Genomic DNA, 22,204 nt, shown 5'->3' with positions numbered 1-22,204 from the left:
ATCATGCTATAGAGGCCTTTTGAGGCCACTGGGGTTACGCCCACATTTCCAGAAAGGCTGCTTTTCAATTGGTCGTTTCTCTTACAAAGTAATATAAAGCCATTTGAGAGTTGTGAAAGTTCTTCGTACATAATTTTAAAATCTTACTTGAAGGATAACTTTTATTAACTAGATAATGACATTTCCTGAAGTAAATATGTGTGCTTGAAAGTCTTGAAGTATTTATGGTTGTGAAATAGTAGTGTAGTGGTAGTGGTAGCAACAGCTGTAGTAACAGTAGAAGTAGTATTGGTAGTAATAGGGTTTTCATAGGCTATGGGTTAGTTATAGTTACCTATTTTGGGGTGGTTTGTTGGTTTGGAGTTATTATAGTTGGTTATAGTGGGCTAGTATAGCAATATAGAGTGAGTGGTATAGCATCATCAGCCATTTTATGTGTTTTTAAGCTCTCTAAGGTCTTCAGTTTGAACATTCTGAATGTTTTGTGGCAGTGATTTCAGTTTAGAATGTTGAAACCTGCATTCTGCCTTTAAAATGAAATATACAGTGGCAAATCCACATTTTGCCTTTCAATCTATGGAAATGTATGCAAATTTGAAAAAGTTTTGTTCAAAATGTATACCTAGTATCAGAAAGCTGTGTACAAGCACACCATTCCAAACCGGTCTGCACGTTTTAAAGATTGAATGGAGTTTTTAGCTTTTAACGGTTCTGGAGGAGTAGTGGCTCCATTTTTTTTAACCTGTCCTCTCCATTTAAACCTATGGCCATTAAAATGCATCGGGATATATGCAAAGGTATTTGTAGTGTGAAAGGTAAGCCATAAGTAGTATCAAAAATGATTGTTCATACAACCTGAAGACAGCACGTTTTAAAGTTGCTTTGGTGTTGGTTGCTTTTAGTTTTGGGCTACAGGTGGCAGCAGAAGGAGAGTAATAAAGTATGTCGGATTTTCGCAGGCACATCTAATGATTTGACATGTTAGCACAAACCGATCTGGGACCAGGCTATTAGTGCGCTGAGAATAAAAACATACTGGTTATTAATCATTACAGTGTAGTCTACATGCCATGGGTGGGATGGATATGCTCTTTTTGAGCAATTAAATTATCTATTTGATAATAGAATATAGAGGACCCAAATCTAAGAAGTTGTGATGATGTATTCTTGAATCATGCTGACATGTTCCCAGTTACTTTATTTGGAACAATCTCATTGTGCGCTTGTTACACCAACATTTGTTGGCTAATTGTTGAATAGGGCTGTGCACTTGTTTTTCAGTTATGTATTTGCAGCAAGTAATCAACGAGACTAGACCTTTAAATACAACCTTTGGGTACGATCACGTGGTACAGTAGCTCAACTACAATCTGCCTTCTGGTAGCTACCACGTCTGGTTTTGCGATTAAAAAGGTAAAAAATTTCCTGTAGGAAATTGCAACATATCAGTAGCTATAGTAACCCTATTGCTCAACAGGTTATAATGACAGCCAACCCTTGGATTGAAGTGAAATGAGAGTCGTTTATTTGTGCATTTTAAGCGTGATATCTCCTGAAACCGGGAAGTGACAGCAAGTGCACATCGCTAACGATACCGTTTATATAGGCCCTATCTTAAATAAACATTTGACTAAAGCACATTTTAGGCTATCACGTCTCCATAAGACTTCGATCACATTGTTTAAAACGTTTACCGCATTGTATAATAGAACAGCGTTACTAAATAGCCATGTTGATAAGAAGAAGGAGACGGCAAGGACCATTCGGATTTGTAAAGATTACCGAGAAGTGCAGTGCACAAGACTTCCCCTTTATCGCTCTGTTTGAGAAGGGATGGACAATGCACTAGTTGACAGGAAGAACATATTATACCTGATTCTTCCCCAAAGATACTGTATAGGGGATGAATGCCTTATGTCACGTGTGCCCATTCTATAGGCTTCTTAGGCTATATACAATAGTCATAGTGTGAAATGAAATAGAAATGGGAAAACTATAAAAACATGACAAACTGATAGTGACAGTGATACACAGTATGTGTATATTTTTGAGTTTGCTTAAGCAAGGCAGTTAACCCACTGTTCCTAGGCCGTCATTGAAAATATGAATTTGTTCTTAACTGACTTGCCTAGTTAAATAAAGGTAAAAAAATAAAAAGACATACAATTTTATTGACCAACGTAACTGTGAGTGTTCCTGATTTTACCAATGGATGACAAAGGCTATGATTTTTGTCCTGATCATTTGTCCTCACCAGGAAAAACTTCTGACCTCTGATATGATAGCAGTTTATTTCCTGGTAATATATTTGTTATGGTGCTTGTTTGTCCTCTTGTTCATTCAGGATGGCAGAGCCCGAGCCACCCCTCTCGTGTGACTGCTTTGTGTCCTTGCCCCCTGGCTCACAAGATGATCACGTGATCTTTGGGAAGAACTCGGACCGTCCTAGAGATGAGGTCCAGGAGGTTCTTTACTACCCAGCAACTAGTAACCCATCCGGGACCATGCTGGAGGTAAGCTAGGCCTAGCTTCACTTCTCCCCATAGATTGACCCTGCTGCAAATTACAATCCTGCTGCCATCTTGGATCGGGGCTCTCTTGAAAAAAGAGATTTGATCTCAATGAGATTAAACCTGGATGAAGCATGGGTCTGCCCTCTGAACATTGTATGTAGGCCTGTAGTCAGAGTGTAGGCATTTATGTTAAAAATGGTCACAACAGGTGTTTTGCTCTGTGACCAACATCACTAATTGGATTAGAGTTGTTGTCACTGGTGAGCAGTCAGTCTGGGCAATATAACGGAGGGTTATCAAACCTCTGAAATACCCCTCCTTGGTATACACAATCAACATGTTCTAATTTACTATTCACAAAGTTTAAAGTTTGAATGATAGACTATCATTTATCTGTATTTCCACGCCTTGATGTTACCAACGGTTGATACGACAGGTTTGCAGTATTGGCTGAGTATGTGTTGGTATGGTTTGCCAGTAGAATTTATGTTACAATCACGTAAAAAGAGAATTGAACGACAACATAAGTCTCCATCTCTCCTCCTGCAGTGCACATACATTCAGATCCCTCAAGCAGAACACACCCATGCTGTGGTCCTCAGCCGGCCTCCCTGGCTGTGGGGGGCCGAGATGGGGGCCAACGACAAGGGGGTCTGCATTGGGAATGAGGCTGTGTGGACCCACGAAGCTATCGACCCAGGGGAAGCCCTGCTAGGAATGGACCTGGTCCGGTAAGCACGGCTGACCATAGGCCAGCATACCAAACAGTGGTGTTGTTTTGGGGGCCAAGTGAATCCTAACTTCAGAATCACCTCCTGGTCCGAAAGAAAGAGAGACGAGTTGAGCTGGCTGGGCTGGCTGGCTGTTGGGTCAGGTTCCTGACCGAGCGGTCTGATTGAATGACTGGCCGGTCTACTTCAGACAACGATAGGGTAGCGCTGCCCTTTAAGAATCTATTTACTAACTTCAGAATCACATCACTCAAAGTTTGGTGTGAATAATCAATGCAATAATGTCATTGGTAAATTTGTTGAAAAGTAGATATCCTAACTGGAGATGTGCAGGTATTTCAGCCTGTAGTCAGAATAGCAATATAGGGCTTGGCAGTAGCAGATGTGCTAGTAGCAGATATGCTAAATGTACTAGGTAGACTTCCTTCATCACAGGTTAATACTTGTGTGTGTAGGGACTAGTCGTGCAAACATAGATAGGCCTACTGCCCAAACTTTGCGATGGGAGTTTTGATTGAATCCGGCCCAAGTGTGTTTTCACTTACGTCATAAAGCTGCCTTTACATTGTCGTAAGCAGAACATTTTAAAGGACTTTTTGTAACGCTCACGCACCATGGAGTGTATTGAAGTGTAATGCTGAACAAATCAATGTAACTGTTAGCAGATGGCAATGGCAGCCGCAGGTTGGTCCTGTTGTACCACTGACTGCAGTGATATAGCAGCAGCAGGACTAACCTACTCCAGGGTTTGCTGCTCTGTGGCTGGCCCTATGCTGCTCTGTGGCTGGCCCTATGCTGCTCTGTGGCTGGCCCTATGCTGCTCTGTGGCTGACCCTATGCTGCTCTGTGGCTGACCCTATGCTGCTCTGTGGCTGACCCTATGCTGCTCTGTGGCTGACCATATGCTGCTCTGTGGCTGACCATATGCTGCTCTGTGGCTGACCCTATGCTGCTCTGTGGCTGACCCTATGCTGCTCTGTGGCTGGCCCTATGCTGCTCTGTGGCTGGCCCTATGCTGCTCTGTGGCTGGCCCTATGCTGCTCTGTGGCTGGCCCTATGCTACTCTGTGGCTGACCCTATGCTGCTCTGTGGCTGGCCCTATGCTGCTCTGTGGCTGGCCCTATGCTGCTCTGTGGCTGACCCTATGCAGACACACAGTTGTGTGTATGTATTGTGTCCGGGGAATAGTATAAGACAGAATGTTCTATTTGATTCTATTCTACTCATGATCTATTCTCTTCTACCACTATTCTATTCCAGTGTTTCCCAACCTTGGTCCTCCAGTACCCCCAACAGTACAAATTTGTATTGTAACCCTGGACAAGCACACCTGATTCAACTTGTCAGCTAATCATCAAGCCCTCAATGAGCTGAATGAGGTGCGTTTGTCAAGAGCTACAACAAAAAATGTGTACTGTTGGGGGTACTCGAGGACCAGGGTAGGGAAACTGTTCTATTCTACCAGTATTCTACTCTACTCTACTCTATTGCTTGACAGCTTGGGACTGGAGCGTGCGGACAGTGCCTGGGGGGCGGTGAGTGTGATCACTGGTCTGCTGGAGCAGCAAGGCCAGGGGGGGCCATGCAGGGAGGACCCGGCTCCCTTCAGCTACCACAACTCCTTCCTCCTGGTGGACCGCAACGAGGCCTGGGTCCTGGAGACCGCCGGAAAGCTCTGGGTGGCACAGAAAGTCACAGGTGAGGAAACTGCCGTAACACCGTGGGAGCTGTAGTGTGAATGGATGTTTTCGGGGGGCTGGGGGTGGCACAGGAAGTTACATGGTGTGGAAATTGCTCTAACATCACTGGAGCTGTAGTGTGGACATGATGTTTTGAAACAGGTTCGTTTCGGGGTAGTCTCTGTTATGAAGTAAAATCTCACGGAAATTGGTCAGCCGAGTGATTCATTTGTTTGTTCATACAGGCCGTATTAGAAATTGAGAGTGGCAAATATGAAGTCTCCACCCTTGCATAAAGAAATCTCAGCCAAACCCCCCCCCCCCCCGATCTGTGTGGGCACACGTGCGAACCAAAGCAGTTTAAGCACCGCCTTCGCCCAATCCTGATACGTGCAAATAACCAGTGACGAAAACCCCAAAACCGGAAACCAATGCTGCTCCTTATCTCACACATCCCATTCAGTCTCTGCAGATTCCTCAGTCTACACGCAAAACCTGCCCACGGGAGACTCGTTTTTTGGTTTCACCCTTACGGTTATGGTTAGGATAGTGGGAGGGTAAGGTGATCCTAGAACTGTGCATCTCTGAGCAACTTCTACCAGCAGCATACAACTATGCACCCCCCCCAACCTGTCTTTGCTTCCCACAGAGGGGGTGAAGAACATCTCCAATGCGCTGACCATCGGGACGGATATCTCGGCGGAGCACCCAGAGCTGCGGAGTGTGGCCCAGGCCCAGGGTTGGTGGAGCGGCGAGGGAGAGTTCTGCTTCAACGAGGTGTTCAAGTCTGAAAACCCCCCCGCCAGGATGGAACTGGCCAAGAAGCGCCACAGTGGGGGCACACAGCTCCTCCAACAGCATGATGGTGAGGGAGACCATTCTTTCTATTATATTCTAATCTAATTCAACACTTTCAACTCCTTATAACTGTAAAAACTCCCAAAATGATGTTAAAGCAGGCTCTGTTAACAACCCTATACATGGTTGTTTTGGTTGTCGTATTGCTTATACAGCTATTTTTAATAACGGCTTGGTATCCCCTCTTACCATAGAAAGTACATTGAATGTAACAAGCTTATGTAATGTCCTGTCTCCTGCCATTTTCTCTCCGGTCGGCTTTCCCATAAAAATAGACTACTAATAACCTACTTAGACAATACCTTTTCTGGTTTCCTCAGGTTCTGTGACGGCCGAGGTGATGATGTCCATCCTGAGGGACAAGCCCAGTGGGATCTGCATGGACTCTGGGGGGTTCCGCACCACTGGCAGCATGGTGTCCATCCTGCCCCGCGACCCCAGCCTGCCCTGCATCCACTTCCTCACTGCCACCCCCGACCCCTCCAGGTGTGTCACCTCACCGGCCTGGTCCCAAACAAATCACTCTGACCCCCAACCCCATTGTTGTCTGCTCCTTGTGTTTAATCTAAATGAGCTGGATAAGTGTGTGACAAATGTTTAGGAAAATCCTCCTGGCAAACCAGAGACCTATGTAGTAATGTTACTATTTTGCTGATACCTTTCCAGTTCTTTCAGATTTGCAAGAGGGACTCAACAACGGTGTAGGAGAGGTGGCAAGGGATTGGTTTGGAACCAGGCCCAGGAACCCCTCAGGCTATCTGGAAGTGCTTCTTAAGATTCAGACTCAGATTCGCTCTTTGTCTTTTATCTCTCTATTGCTCTTTTTCATCTTCATCATTTCCCCCTTTGGCAAAACGGCATCCTGATAGGAGTGTCTCTGTGTTTCATTTGTCCCTTTACCACCTCCCCTCCTCCTCCTCCCGGGCTGTCTTCCGTCCTGCCAGGTCTGTTTTCAAGCCTTTTATCTTCTCTGAGTCTGTGACCCCAGTGTCGAGGGTGATCTCCCCACAGTACGGCCCAGACGACCCGGTCAGGAAGCAGCCGCGCTTCCAGATCCTAGTGGACCGCAGGCACGACCTGTACAAGGCCCATGAGGGGGCCCTGCAGACTATGGAGACCAACCCGGTACGTGTAGGAGGGGTTAGAATCAAATATGGGTAGAGTATGCCATGGCCTAATGTAATAGGCAACACTGTCATCGTGTTGTATATATTTTTACATGAGTGTGTTTGTATGGACTGATGGATATTATGTGACATATGTTACCGACTATGAACTTTCAGAATTTCCTATAAACGTCACAAATCGCTGTTTGTCAGGTCTTCTCCGCTTGTGTCCGCGGGGGCGTTAAATGTGTGTATTTTTGCACGTGTGTGTTTCTGTCCCTCAGGACGCAGGGAATGCTCTGACTGAGACGTTGAGGATGTTGGAGGGCCAGTGTCTGACGGACATATCAGCCCTGCTCAGTGGAGAAACACCAGCAGAAGAGGAACTGGGAGACCTGTTCTTTGACTGTGTGGACACGGAGCTGAAGTTCTACCAGTGAGGAGGTAAGAACCGTGTGTGTGTGTGTGTGTGTGTGTGTGTGTGTGTTGTTGTAGTAGTAGTAGTAGTAGTGTATGTCTCTGTTTCAGAAGTACAGTAACCTTCTCATTACGCCAATGCTGCCTCCAGTTGCTCTCTGTTACAGCGCCCTCATGTGGAGATCGCTAGTACTTGCAGATCGGCAGGAGATGGCCCTGGGACAGTTTCGTCCTGTGCTCCTGTTAGATTGGCTCCCTCCCGTCTCATGCATAAGAACCCTCTTGATGCCATTCCATCCATCATTGACACAGAATATAAATGTCTTAACATTCCATGGGATTGGAGCATCATTGTCATTTGTATCACTTTAGGGTGCAACGCTCACCCCACATTAGTGAGTATGTGACCACTACAGTTCCAGTCAAAAGTTTGGACACACCGACTCATTCAAGTGTTTTTCTTATTTTACTATTTTCTACATTGTAGAATAATAGTTAAGATGTCAAAACTATGAAAACACATATGGAGTCATGTAGTAACCAAAGTTTAAAAGTTTAAACCAATCAAAATATATTTGATATTCTTCAAAGTAGCCATCCTTTTCCTTGGTGACAGCTTTACACACTCTTGGCTTTCTCTCAACCAGTCTCACCTGGAATGCTTTTCCAACAGTCTTGAAGGAGTTTCCACATATGCTGAGCACTTGTTGGCTGCTTTTCCTTTACTCTGCCCAAGCAAGTCTCTTCTTCTTATTGGTGTCTTTTAGTAGTGTAGTATGATGTCCCTTGGGGGTATACGTACCTATGTAGGACATGCGAGGGTTAGGTTAATAAACAGGCTGGAGCTAGAACCTCGTTGTCGCACGTCTTTATTTTAGATCATACTACATGGTGTCATAAATTTCACATAAATGTGAAGAACGTACCAAGTAAATAATACATTCAGGTTGTTTCAAAGCAGGGAGGGCACAGTGTTGGAGATAAAACAGTGCATATCATTATTTTGCTAGCTAACGAGCAAGGACTAAACTACTGCTAAGCAACATGTTGCAAGAGGAAAAAGCTGGCGGGATTTCAGGGTTTGCGACTCCTAAATTCAACGGGCTCTGGCGGACAGGCCAGTGGCTAGTGCTGACGGATTTCGCATTAGTTCCCCGGAGAATTGTGTTTGTATGGACATTCAAAACTGGCCGAAATGGATCAGGCGCTTTGAAAGGTGCAGGGGTAGCATCAGGCTTAAACGTGAAAAATTGGGCTTTTCAAGTTAATACACTGATCTACTCTATGGGTTATGAAGCCGAGGATATATTAAATGCTTCAACGTTGACCGAGGAAGAGAAACTTAACTACAATGCCGTTAAAGACTGTTTTGAAACGCATTTTGTAGGGAGACGCAACATTATTTTTGAGAGAGCTAGGTTTAATATGCGCAAACAGGAGCAGGGTGAAACCACCGACAGTTTTATCACAGCTGTTCACAAACTAGCAGAACATTGTCAGTTTGGCGCGCTCAGGGAAGAGCTGATCCGAGATCGGATTGTAGTCGGAATAAGAAATATCTCAAAAGTTATAGTTAAGTTACAGTTGGATTCCCAGTTTACCTTGTCCAAAGCTGTAAACCAGTTTAGGCAGAGTAAAAAGACAGCAGACGATGCTGCGCGACAGCAGCTCCTTGCAGAACGAAGAGAGTGAGGAAATGCATGCATTTTCATACAGAGCTAAAAAAAAAACGGAGGGGAACACAGAACAGAGAAGGACGTGGGGAAAACAATCTCAGACAGCACCAGTAGCTAGTTCAAATGTTTGTCGCAAATGTGGGACATCCCCTTTCCACAGATGGAAAGATTGCCCAGCAAAGGATGCTGGAATGCAGGAAATGTGACAGGAGAGGACACTTTTCAGCTGTCTGTCGATTTAAAGCAAATGCATGAGGTTTCAGAGGAGGTACAGCAGGACAGCATCTTGCTGGGAGAAGTAAAGGGAAACAATACTGTCTGGCATTCAGACATTAAACTCAATGGGGAGGTTGTGTCATTTAAACTAGTCACTGGGGCAGCAGTGACAGCTATCCCAACTAGGCTGTATAGCTATAGCAGAGATGGCCCTTTGCCCTCTACAAACAAAAAACTGTACGGGCCCAGTAATACGATTTAACCAGTGGTAGGGCACTTGGTGATTAAACTGGAGAGTGAAGACAAAAGTGCCCTCCAGCCTGTCTTCGTCATTGACTCTCTAGCCAGACCGTTGCTGGGGCTGCCAGCAATTGAAGCATTGCAACTCATTGAGAGAGTGAGCGAACTGGAGGAACCAGATGAGGTTTTCAAAAAGAAATTCCCCAAAGTGTTTTCTGGTCTAGGAAGGATAGAAGGTGACTACAAAATCCGCCTGAAAGAGGATGCTGTCCCCTGTGCCCTTACCACCCCCTGCCGTGTGCCTATCCCTTTACTGGCCAGAGTAAAGGAAGAGTTGGGGAGGATGGAAGACATTGGGGCGGTGTCTAAAATAGAGAGTCCCACAGACTGGTGTGCAGGGATGGTTGGTGGTCCCAAAAGCCAATGGGGAAATAAGGATCTGTGTGGACATGACTAAATTGAATGAGGCACTCTGCAGAGAGAGACACACATCTTACCATCAGTGGAGCAGTCACTGGCTCAGTTGGATGATTCACAAGTCTTCATAAAGCTGGATGCCCGCTCAGGTTTCTGGCAGATACCGCTGTCATCAGAGAGTCACAATGTTTATAACACCGTTTGGCCGTTACTGTTTTCATGTTTTGCCATTTGGAATCGCTTCCGGTCCTGAGCATTTCCAAAGACGCATGTCCCAGCTGTTGGTGGGGCTGAGTGGCGTCATACTCCACGCGGACGATGTGCTCGTGTGCGGAAGGGACAGAGCAGAACATGATGTAAGGCTCACAGCAGTTCTGACCCGACTCCAGGAGACTGGCCTGACACTCAATGAAAAATGCACTTTTGCACAATCAGAGGTCTTGTTCTTGGGACACAAAATCAGTGCAGCTGGAATAGAACCGGACCCAGAGAAGATCAGCGCCATCACAGATATGCCCAGATCCCAGAATGCGGCTGAAGTCAGGGCCTTCTTAGGCATGGCCACATATGTGGGTAAGTTCCTCCCACAGTTCTCAGATACAACCAAACCTCTGAGAGACTTACTAGCCAAAGAGAATGACTGGTTATGGGGTCACATGCAACAGGTAGCGTTTGACAAAATCAAAGGAGATCTGGCCTCACAGAGAGTGCTGGCCCAGTACCGTCCCCACGCGAAGACAAAAGTATCAGCAGATGCATCATCCTTTGGGCTAGGGGCGGTCCTCACACAGATGCATCATCCTTTGGGCTAGGGGCGGTCCCCACACAGATGCATCATCCTTTGGGCTAGGGGCGGTCCTCACACAGATGCAGGACAACATGGAGTGGCGTCCAATAGCATACATCTCCCGAAGCTTATCCGACACAGAGCAAAGATATGCTCAAGTGGAGAAGGAGGCGTTGGCTATCACATGGGCATGTGAAAGGCTCAGCCAATACCTTATTGGCCTGCAGTTTACAGCAGAGACTGACCACAAACCACTGTTGGCTCTGTTAGGGACAAAAGCACTGGACGACTTGCCTCCCAGAGTTCTGCGCTTCCGTCTCAGATTATTGAGGTTCACCTACAAGATGGTGTATGTGCCAGGGAAGGCACTGATCACAGCAGATGCACTCTCCAGGGCCCCAATTAAACGTCCATTATCAGAGGAGGAGCAATGTCTAGAGGGTGAGGTACAGGTGTCCATTAATGCAATAAGGGACAGTCTACCTGCATCTCAAACCAAACTGCAGCAGATTGCAGAGGAGCAACAACAAGACCACATCTGCCAAAAGATAGTGCAAAAAGGGATGGCCCAGGCAGGAGGAACTGCCTCAGCTGCTGAAGCCCTATTGGGTGCACCAAATGGAGACCTTCTCATGAAAGGACAACGGAGAGTTATCCCAGAGACTCTACAACCAGAAAGGCACAAGGGACACATGGGGATAACCAAATGCAGACTGAGGGCTCAGCAGTCAGTGTGGTGGCTTGGTCTGAGTACTCAGATTGCCAAGCTGGTAGCCCATTGTGAGGTCTGTACAAAATGTCAACCTTGTCACCCGGAGCAAAAGATGGCAACGGAGCTGCCAAAACGGCCATGGCAAAATTATAAGGGCGGATATGTTCTATTGGAAAAATGACACTTATCTGCTAGTGGTGGATTACTACTCAAGATACATTGAAAAAGCAAAGACACCCATAACCACATCAGCTGGTGTTATCAATGGATTAAAGTCAATTTTTCCAGGCAAGGGGTCGCTGAGGTCCTGGTTACAGATAACGCTCCCCAGTTCTCTGCCAGCTCCTTTTCTGCTTCTGCCGCAGAATATGACTTCATACATGTGACCAGTAGCCCCTACCATGCACAGAGTAATGGTGAGGCAGAGAGAGCTGTGAAAACAGTCAAGGGACTGCTGAAATAGAACAAGGATCCATACAGGGCTCTGTTAGCTTACAGAGTTACACCACTGCATCATGGGCCGTCGCCTGCCGAGCTCCTGATGGGCAGGAGGCTGCGTTCCCCATTGCCTGTCTCGCCGGCTCAGCTTAAACCCTGATGGCCTAACAGAAAGGCCTTCGGTGAGAGGGACAAACGTCTGAAACAAACGCAAACTGGAGACTTTAAATCGGAGACACCGTGCTAAGGAGAGGCCAGAGCTGACCGGAGGTCAACGCGTGTGGATTACAAACTCAAAGACACCAGCAATAGTGCTGAGGAAAGCGGATGCCCCACGCTCCTATGTGGTGGACACAGGCTCAGGAGAGGTACGGAGGAACAAAACACACCTCAGAGCTCTTCCAGATCTACCAGCCACACAGACCGAGGCCACAGAAAATGCACAAAAAGAGGGTGAAGGAGAGAGAATGCTCACAGAGCCACAAGCGCGCCCAAAAAGGGATGTGAAGCCACCAGAGTGGCTGAAAGACTATGTTACGTGAAGAGAAAACATACTGCTGGGGACCATACCCAGCAAAAAGAGACTGTACCTAAGTTAATGTTCATACTGTGTGATTTAATGCTTTCATACTGTTTCAGGGTGGGAAGTAGCATGTTCGAGAATAATACTGGTTTTCAAATTGCATTTCAGTTATGCTTCAGTGGTTATACATGTTGAGTTCTTGTTCATGGGAGAGGGGAAGATTTAGTAGGATGTCCCTTGGGGGTATCCATACCTATGTAGGACATGCGAGGGTTAGGTTAATAAACAGGCTGGAGCTAGAACCTCGTTGTAGCGCGTCTTTATTTTAGAACATACTACAACTAGTGGTTTCTTTGCAGCAATTTGACCATGGAGGCCTGATTCACGCAGTCTCCCCTGAACAGGTGATGTTGAGATCTTGAGTGTCTTACTTGAACTCTCTGAAGCGTTAATTTGGGCTGCAATCTGAGGTGCAATTAACTCTAATGAACTTATCTTCTGTACCAGAGGTAACTGTGGGTCTGTGGTCCTCATGAGAGCCAGTTCCATCACAGCGCTTGATGGTTTTTGCGACTGCACTTGAAGAAACTTTCAAAGTTCTTGAAACGTTCCGGATGGACTGACCAGTAATGATGGACTGTCATTTTCTCTTTGATTATTTGAGCTGTTCTTGCCATAATATGGACTTGGTCTTCCTCAGGGCTATCTTCTGTATACCACCCCTACCTTGAAACAACACAACCGATTGGCTGTAATGCATTAAGAATAAAACCAATTCCATAAATGCACTTTTAACAAGGCACACCTGTTAATTGAAATGCATTCCAGGTGACTATCCCATGACACTGGTTGAGAGAATGCCAAGAGTGTGCAAAGCTGTCATCAAGGCAAAGTGTAGCTACTTTGAAGAATCTCAAATATAAAATATATTTTGATTTGTTTAATGCATTTTTGGTTACTACATGATCCCATATGTGTTATTTCATAGTTTGGATGTCTTCACTATTATCCTACAATGTGGAAAATAGTAAAAATAAAGAAAACCCCTTGAATGAGTAGGTGTGTCCAAACTTTTGTCTGGCACTGTATGTATGTGACTTTGCAGATCTGTTTTACATTAAACACCTACTGTAAGTACGCCATTTGTCAAATGTGCTATTCATTGTTACAAGTGAATGGGGGTTAGTTGACTGACTGCCCCCATGTGAATGAACTAATAAAATATTAGCTCTGTCTGCTGATGTGTCCTGTATTTATTAACACTGTAGTTTAAAACGAACACTGCAGTATTCAATTCAGTAATTCAGTATGTACTGACGTATTTAGTCAAGTTAAGTAAAGAATTCAACAAATGTTGTAGTTTTGTTAAAGTTGGGGAAATTCTAATACCGTTCTGTTGGTGGCAGTGTGGCACTTCCAATCCTATGAAATATACCAGCGAACAACTTTAGAAGTAACCTAACCAAAGATTGTCTATTATATTGACAAGATTTTTGAGTGACCAATCTAACAGTGGAAATGACATGTCCCTCAAAGATTGAAGCCAGATTGGAGGAGGCGAGGTCAGGTGGGACCCTTCAGCCAATGAGAGGGCAGATACGCGTTTAAACAACAGCCATAGAGGTTGAAAGAAGACTCATCTTTGTATCGGTGCTATTATTGTATCAGTTAATTTTCTTTTTCATTGTCTGATTTCTTCCAACTCATAGGAATACCCACCCAGTTGACTACTTTAAAATAGTGTAAGCCTTCAATTTCAATGTCACGATGTGTCCTCTATCTCCATAGCCCAACTCCAATATAAAGTCGTTATTTTTTTAAATTGCCGAAATGCCACGTGCATACACTTATATCAGTGCCTTCGTATCAACCTAGCCATTACGAAACTTATATTCGATCAAATAAGCCTGATGTAACAAATTAGCAATTACATTTTTTTGTTGACCAAATTCGATACGCTCTCATTGACCTCAATACAAAAATGCCTCATTTCCTGGTTTTATTTTAATTGCTAGATTTTGTGGCGGAGTAAAACCTCACGCTTTGCCTCTTGCTCTCTGACCTTACGGAGTCCCCACATTCGTTTATCAGTGGAAACGGAAGTTGGGTTGAAAATACTGTATCCGTGAAAACCGGAAACATCCGCTTTCTCCCAACCCCGCTGGAGACGTATGACTGGAAAAGCTAACTAGCTGTAAAACCATAGTTTATAAACCTTTTTATTTATACACTATAATACTACAATCTGGTTTTCAAGTCAAAGAGCTCAGTGGTAGGGCGATCAAATATCTGAACCCTCAAAATCCAGAATGAGACGACACACAACATATAATGATGAAGACATGCGCGATGCTACCAGGAGGAAGGGAGAGAAGGTAAATAATCTGATTTTGTCCGTTCTTGCACATGCATTTCCAGAATTATTGGCAATGTGACTATTTACATTTGGTGATTTAATTTATTTGCCGGTACCTCCCCGACTGGCATATTTAAGTTTAAATAGCCAGCCTGATCTGAAAAAGACATTAGCTAACGTTAGCTAATCTGACGTAAGCTAGCTAACGTTAGTTGCTAGGAAACTCTGATCTGCTTCTAAAATATGTGGACTGGATTTTTTTTAATAACATTATTTTACAAGTGTAATTCAATGTAACGTGTATGACGACCAACTAAACTGTCTGACCTACCATATGCATGCACATCCACATCCAAGCATTCCTTAGCAATTCTCTCAATTACCAAACTTCAGGTTTTATTTTGACGATGCATATATTATACATTTTGCAAGTTAGGAAAATAGTGTGGTTTGCCAAGTTGATTCTTCTCTTCCATGCGCTGGCAGTCGAAATACAGAACAGAGAACTGAGTGTAGGATTGAGTTTCCTCCATGTATTTCCGACACACACAACTCACGCACAGCTAACCCTCTCACTTACTATATACTACATCTACTACTACAAACCAGTTTAGTATTTTATTAGGCACCCCGTTAGCTGTTGTCAAGGCAGCAGCTACTCTTCCTGGGGGAACACACAAAACATCACATCTTGCGAAACATTGTGCATCATACAAATCCACATTCCCACCACTACATCACAAATGTACATTGCTCCACTACTACATTACATTTTGGGAGAGATTTCCACGTAGTCATGGCTCTAAATAGTACTGTGCGTTTCCTAGCCTCTGTTCTGGATCTGGGGACTGCGAAGAGAACCCTGGTAGCATACTAGCATGTCTTATGGGATATGCCTTGGTGTCTGAGCTGTGTGTTAACTTATTGATTGAACAGATAGTTTGGTACTTTCAATACCTCTATACCCCCGGTGTAACACAGTTTCTTTGACCCCCCCCCCCCCCCGTCCTAAAATAAACGATGGCTGTCCATGGTGCTGAAAGTGCGATAAATGTTTATTGGTCATTTTCTCATGTTAAGTCTAACATTTCACGAACCTATACATGACGCAATGCTGCCATTTGTAGACTGCTGACTGGTGGCAATAATGTAATAATAATGTAATAATGTAAATTCATGTTTTTATGCAACCGCATACTAATCAGCTACCAATGGATTTTTAAAATAATATACAACTGTCCTGTATAGGCTACCTGAACCTGCCTGTCATGAGCCATCCTCCTGCTCTCTCCTAGTTTAGATAGAACGTTGTTGTGAGTAAAACCAGTCTATTAATGCCAAATAAATCAGTCCACCCACAAAACACTAGTTTACTAGGGATTCTTTCATTATTCAGTGTACTATCTATAGCTATGTACTGTATATAGCTGCTATTTAGCTGCTTTTTATAAAAGTAGCAGGTATCCTAGTGGTTAGAGCGTTGGACTAGTAATCGTTTGCTTGATCAAATCCCCGAGCCGACAAGGTAAAAATCTGTTCCTAGGCCGTCATTGTAAGTAAGAATTTGTTCTTAACTGACTCGCCTAATTAAATAAAGGATACATTTAAAAAATTGCCTAACAAGTGTTCTTCCCGAGTGGCACAGAGGTCTAAGACACTGCATCTCAGTATCTAGAGGTGTCACTACAGACCCTGGTTTGATCTCGGGCTGTATCACAACCGGCAGTGATCGGGAGTCCCATAGGGTGTCGCACAATTGGCCCAGCGTTGTCCGGGTTAGGGGGAGGGTTTGGTCGGGGTAGGCCGTCATTGTAAATAAGAATTTGTTTTTAACTGACTTGCCTAGTTAAATAAAATAAAAAAAGAGGAAAAAAGTACTTGGCTTGAGGGTAAAATCCGCCACTATTTATTTATTGTTGAACTTGTCTGGCTAATAGCCTACACAAATGGGCTGCAATATTCAAGGTAAATTAAATCTAACTTTAGAGTCTCCTGAAGTTCTCCATTTTTTTTGTGCAAATCTTTTCACCGCGGCCTGGAGATCCAGTTTGCGGCCCGACTTTTCTATACGGAGTATTGCCAACCCAGACAGTCTTTCCTGACATGTTTCATTATAGGCCTATGTCCATTGCGCTGCACAAAATGTAAACGTATTCTTGGAATAATGCATGCCAAGATATACCTGAGATAAGGGACTGTTGATATTTGCAACCACACAACTCAAACACCGGTTCACCAGTATGAATGAAATCGCAAACCGCTTTCTTTTTGTCCGTCCAGTATCTAGGACGACCTGTCCCCAGAGCTTCGAATACATTTGTTTATTTCCATAACGTGTTGAAGCCGGCAATTAAGGAGAATGAGGGGCTCAATTAAAGATGTTGCAGAACTGTTCTATTTGAAGCACAACTCACTTCTGCCCAGTTTCCCGGATATTGCTATGGCAATCAAGCTGTGTTTACAATCCTGTAATAGTCGCTTCTGCGGAGAGATCGTTTTCTAAACTAAAACTCATAAGGAATTAACTTCGACGCATTAGGTTCTCGGTCTGATATGAGCTATTGAACCCCTGAGTAGGCGCCACTCATTGCACCGGCGCCGTCGTAGCCTTAACCACGGCATTTGTTCACCGATATCCCCTCAATCAGTGATTTATTTTTGTTCAAGGCCCGAGGCACTTTTTCATTCACATTCCCGAAGCCCAAGAAACTAAAACTTAGCTTACCTATGGAAATTAAAAGCCTTAATATTAATTACCTTTTTGAGGGTTACTGTCAAAATTCTTGATTAAATTAAAGAAAATAGACAGACTACTTTGAGCCAGGAGAGACTGACTTACATGTTTTGGATGTTAGCCCTCTGTGTACATTTAAGGGCCAGATATGCTACTCTGTTCTAGGCCAAGTACAGTTGGCCCATGTCCTTCTTTGCAGAAAGTGACCATATAACTGGTACGAATCGAGTATGAATCATGTCAACATTCATCCATTTTTAAGCTATAAAGCAAGCAGCTGTCTTAGTGGATGGTTATCCATTGAAATTTCCTCATGTCTCCTGTTAGATCCCTGAGGATAAACAACACGAATCCACCATTTACTCATTCAGGACACAGGAGCAGGACACAGCAGCCACAGGCTTCCAGCGCTTCCTCAATGTCCTCAACAAAGGGGTGGACATCAACAAGCTCTCAAAGATTGTCAACAACGTGAATGAGTTACCCGCTATACAGGAGGCCCATCCCAAGACTGCCTACAGGAGTGAGTATAAGGAGGCCCCAGCTCAGAACTCTCAGGATTGCTTGGGGCCCCACAGTAGAGCTCTGCCACAAGACCACAGTCACTCTCACATTCGTGAAGAAAGGAGGCTGGATCTCCCACATGGCCAGCTCCAGAGCCTGCTGGAGTCCATCGGGCTAGACCTGGGGGTGGAGGAGTTGGGCCGACTGACAGACCGGACCAAGGAGAGGCTGTACGGGATGAAGAGAGGCCAGGAGAGGAGCCCGTTGAAGTCAGACAGGCACTCTAGTACTAGAGACTGGGACAGAGAACGAGACGAGGACACAGAGAGGGACGGATCTAAGAGAAATGGAGAAAGAGAACGGGACAGAGACTGGGCCAGTTCTGAGAGAGACCGAGAGAGAGACGGGGAAAAATCTGAGAGAGACCGGGACAGACACTCTAATACCAGGGACAAGCGCTCTGGTCCCAGGGACAAGCGCTCTGGTCCCAGGGAGAGGCACTCTAGTACCAGGGACAGGCGCTCTGGTCCCAGGGACAAGCACTCTAGTACCAGGGACAGACGCTCTGGTTCCAGGGACAGACGCTCTGGTTCCAGGGACAGGCACTCTGGTACCAGGGACAGCAACAGGGACAGGCGCTCTAGTACCAGGGACAGCCAGAGAGATAGGCACTCTGATACCAGGGACAGTGAGAGAGACAGGCACTCTGATACCAGGGACAGTGAGAGAGACAGGCACTCTGGTTCCAGAGACAGGGACAGGCACTCGGGTACCAGGGACAGCAACAGGGACAGGCACTCTAGTACCAGGGACAGCGAGATAGATAGGCACTCTGATACCAGGGACAGTGAGAGAGACAGGCACTCTGGTACCAGGGACAGGCGCTCTAGTACCAGGGAGAGAGACGAGGACAGGCGCTCTAGTACCAGGGACAGAGACGAGGACAGGCGCTCTAGTACCAGGGACAGTGAGAGAGACAGGCGCTCTAGTACCAGGGAGAGAGACGAGGACAGGCGCTCTAGTACCAGGGACAGAGACGAGGACAGGCGCTCTAGTACCGGGGACAGAGACGAGGACAGGCGCTCTAGTACCGGGGACAGGCGCTCTAGTACCGGGGACAGGCGCTCTAGTACCAGGGACAGGCGCTCTAGTACCAGGGACAGGCGCTCTAGTACCAGGGACAGGCGCTCTAGTACCAGGGACAGAGACAGGGACGGGCGCTCTAGTACCAGGGACAGGAACAGGCGCTCTAGTACCAGGGACCGAGACCGGGACAGGCGCTCTAGTAACAGGGACCGAGACCGGGACAGGCGCTCTAGTAACAGGGACAGAGACCGGGACAGGCGCTCTAGAGACAGGGACAGGCGATGTAGTACCAGGGACTGGGACAGAGATGGTGACCGGGAAAAAGAAAGTGACATGGATTGGTATAGGGACAAGTCCAAGGAAAGCTCTGCTGAGCTCAACACACACAAGGACCCTATATATCCTTTTTCTCACCCTCCTAATGCATCTATGATGGCAACCTTCTCCACCACCCAGTTCTCTCTGTATACCAGCAGCCCCTACGCCAATGCCTTCCCTCCAGGTTGGGGTTATCCCCCTGTTACCATGCCCCCTGTTACCATGCCCCCTGTTACCATGCCCCCTGGAACCATGCCCCCTGGAACCATGCCCCCTGGTCCCATGCCCCCTGGTCCCATGCCCCCTGGTCCCATGCCCCCAGGCCTTATGCCCCCTGGTCCCATGCCCCCAGGCCTTATGCCCCCTGGTACCATGCCCCCAGGCCTTATGCCCCCTGGTCTTATGCCTCCTGGTACCAGGCCCCCTGGCCTTATGCCCCCTGGCTTTATGCCCCCTGGTTTAAGGCCCCCTGGCTTTATGCCCCCTGGTTTTATGCCCCCTGCTACCATGCCTCCCTTCCCATACCCCCCCCCTGGGTATCCACCCTACCCCAGCGCCCCACCACATTACTCTAATAGCACAGCAGCCTTAAGCCAGACATACACATACACCCAGGCTGCTAGCAACCTCCAGCTCTCATCTACTCAGCCTACCAGTAACCACCAGTTAACATCTATCCCACTCCCATACAACCAGCCCACTGGCAAACTGCTCCAGCTCATGAACCTCCAACTCCCAAACAGCAAGCCCGCTAGCACCCGCCAGCTTACATACATCCAGCCAGCTAACAACCCCCAGGGCAAATCTACCCAGCCTGGTGGGACCCGCCAGCTTACATACTTCCAGCCCGCTAGCAACCCCCAGGTCACATCTACCAAGCACGCTAGCACCCGCCAGCTTACATACATCCAGACTGCTAGCAACCCCCAGGTCACACCTACCCAGCCCGATAGTGAACTCAAGTTCACAAGCACGGCTGTACTGACGCCAGCACTGAAAGTGTTGACCCCAGGCCCCATCTCCTTGAGCAAGGCCCAACAACTGAAGGAGCCATCACCCCCCCGCTGTCTGCATTACGTTAAGACGGTGGTGCCCAAGGGCCGCACCCGCCGCATGAGACGGTCAAGAGTCACGAGAAACAGGCAGGCGCTTGAAGCAAAGTGTAATAAATACAAGAAAGAGGTTCTGAGAAAGAGGAGAATATATCGAGATCTCCAAGGGAAGAGAGATGGACTGATTGCAAGAGCTGCAGCGAAAGTGGCTGCTCAGTTGGCAGCAAAGTACCCCAGGGCCCTCTCTGAAGCGGAGGCAGAGAGCGAGGTTGAAGGGGAGAAAAAAACTATACCCGAAGAAGCGATTAAGGGGACACTAAAGAAGAAGGTTTGTGTAATTACTTCTGGAAGTACAGTATTATCTTTGGTATGAAAGACCTTTGCTTACTTCTATGCTATTCTCACTTTTGTCATTATTGCTTGTGTCTTTTTTACTAGCGATATTATTCACCATTCAGTCATATTTTTGTTGACATGCGAGTGTATACCCTTTCTCAGCTTGAAGAGTTCAACCTGAAGATGAAGCAGAAATCGACGCAACAAACACCAACATAAACTCAAAGGCAGTTTGTTGTAAGTAAAAGCAGTAGAAATATTCATCTATTTTGCCAAAGAATGTGTATACTGGCATGTTCACTCCACTTTGGAGAAATTTGGAAAATAGAGTTGTGTTTTAAGTGTCTTAAGTTAATGACCCTGGAATATTTGATTTGGGTCAGTTATGCAATAATTCTATGCAATGATTGTTTTTCTGTCGTAGCAAGTAATTTGTCTGAACTCTTCCTCTTTTCTGCAGATCTTCACTTGGCATCATGAGCTCCTCTCCCACTAGACTAGAACCTGCTGCTGACCCATCTAGACCCTATGGACATCAGTTGGCTTACATTGTTACCTATCAACCATTTATAGATTTGTAATGACACTAGCAAAGGATTTGTTATCTTTGAGCCACATCCTTTAAGGCTACATAGTGAAGATTTTTTTTTCAGATTGGGTTTATCTGTAGTAGCATGGGTACAGTCAGGGGCTTTTCTTGACAACGTGATCTGACTAGCAAAAATGATTGCCTATATAGGCTTTTCACTTTAATTAGGTCCTGGATATTTTCCTAGGCTGGTCATTTGGTCAGGAAAAACTCTTAACCCATTTCTGTGGATCCTCTTTCACTGTGTATATATACAAAATAAAGAATTATTTTATTTCTTTTCCTCAAAAAGTTACTTCAATATGGAAGTCATGCTGATGCTAAACTATGTCACACTGTCCTGTTTGCGGCAGTATTATAATTTTCATCATAAGAAGGGGGGGATCTACAGAAGCAGGTACATCAGAAAAATAAAATACTTTTTGTCTTTGGCTAGCTAGATCGTTACTTTTGTGTTCGCTAATATATACATTTGTATGCAACTGTATTTGAAGTCGAGCACTCTGTCAGACTTTGGTAGGGTACGTGGAACTTGTTTGACGCCTCAAAATCCGAAATGACACAGCGAACATAATGTGACAGTACCCTCTTTCAGGCCTAAGACAAAGAGCGCGGGTGAGGTTGCAGACAGGAAGTAAACACTCGTTTTATAGTTACTGCTTGCACATTATTTTTTAAGACTAAGGTCATGTGTTTGGTTATGATAAAAACTGGTCCGCAGAGTAGAAGAGGATGAGTCGGATGGGGTCACAGAGGCATGGAAAGAACGAGCAGAAGTCATACTGGCTCACCTGGAAGAAGACAAGCAAGATGAGCTGAAGCAGCTGTTTGGCAAGTATCCGGCCCTCTTCAGTCAGAGACCAGGAAGAACCAAAGTCCTAGAACACGTCATTCGTTTGAAACCTGGCCAGAACCC

At 45.7% G+C, this 22,204-nt stretch overlaps 2 protein-coding genes across 3 annotated transcripts; both read left to right on the top strand.

Moving 5' to 3' along the window:
- The first annotated feature begins 1,336 nt into the window (after positions 1 to 1,336).
- On the top strand, positions 1,337 to 13,549 carry LOC135523154 (secernin-2-like). Of its 2 annotated transcripts, XM_064949882.1 has the most exons (9): positions 1,337 to 1,413; positions 2,345 to 2,513; positions 3,063 to 3,244; positions 4,743 to 4,942; positions 5,573 to 5,788; positions 6,102 to 6,267; positions 6,726 to 6,906; positions 7,172 to 7,331; positions 7,472 to 13,549. In XM_064949882.1, exons 2-8 carry the CDS (start codon positions 2,346 to 2,348, stop codon positions 7,325 to 7,327), a joined length of 1,269 nt encoding a protein of 422 aa, XP_064805954.1. In that variant the 5' UTR covers positions 1,337 to 1,413; position 2,345; the 3' UTR covers positions 7,328 to 7,331; positions 7,472 to 13,549. The 2 variants fall into 2 exon arrangements, with proteins under 2 accessions (XP_064805954.1, XP_064805959.1); XM_064949887.1 differs by lacking the exons at positions 7,172 to 7,331; positions 7,472 to 13,549 and having other exon boundaries at positions 6,448 to 6,819.
- Positions 13,550 to 14,443: 894 nt separating this feature from the next.
- On the top strand, positions 14,444 to 21,723 carry LOC135523145 (zinc finger CCCH domain-containing protein 13-like). The gene is made up of 4 exons (XM_064949872.1): positions 14,444 to 14,688; positions 17,731 to 20,691; positions 20,862 to 20,936; positions 21,160 to 21,723. The coding sequence occupies exons 1-3, from the start codon at positions 14,623 to 14,625 to the stop codon at positions 20,916 to 20,918; spliced, it is 3,084 nt and encodes a 1,027-aa protein (XP_064805944.1). The 5' UTR covers positions 14,444 to 14,622; the 3' UTR covers positions 20,919 to 20,936; positions 21,160 to 21,723.
- Positions 21,724 to 22,204: the final 481 nt, after the last annotated feature.

The sequence above is a fragment of the Oncorhynchus masou genome, chromosome 4 (genome assembly GCF_036934945.1).
Source record: "Oncorhynchus masou masou isolate Uvic2021 chromosome 4, UVic_Omas_1.1, whole genome shotgun sequence".
In the NCBI taxonomy this organism is placed as follows: domain Eukaryota; kingdom Metazoa; phylum Chordata; class Actinopteri; order Salmoniformes; family Salmonidae; genus Oncorhynchus; species Oncorhynchus masou.
Note: the sequence above shows the minus strand (reverse complement) of the source record. Positions and strands in the feature narration are given on the sequence as shown.

Coding starts and splice junctions, on each gene's coding strand:
- LOC135523154 (XM_064949882.1), top strand. CDS start 2,346: ATGGCAGAGCCCGAGCCACCCCTCTCGTGTGACTGCTTTGTGTCCTTG. Junction 2,514..3,062: donor CATCCGGGACCATGCTGGAG/GTAAGCTAGGCC, acceptor CTCCTCCTGCAG/TGCACATACATTCAGATCCC. Junction 5,789..6,101: donor GCTCCTCCAACAGCATGATG/GTGAGGGAGACC, acceptor TGGTTTCCTCAG/GTTCTGTGACGGCCGAGGTG.
- LOC135523145 (XM_064949872.1), top strand. CDS start 14,623: ATGAGACGACACACAACATATAATGATGAAGACATGCGCGATGCTACC. Junction 14,689..17,730: donor CCAGGAGGAAGGGAGAGAAG/GTAAATAATCTG, acceptor GTCTCCTGTTAG/ATCCCTGAGGATAAACAACA. Junction 20,692..20,861: donor AGGGGACACTAAAGAAGAAG/GTTTGTGTAATT, acceptor ACCCTTTCTCAG/CTTGAAGAGTTCAACCTGAA.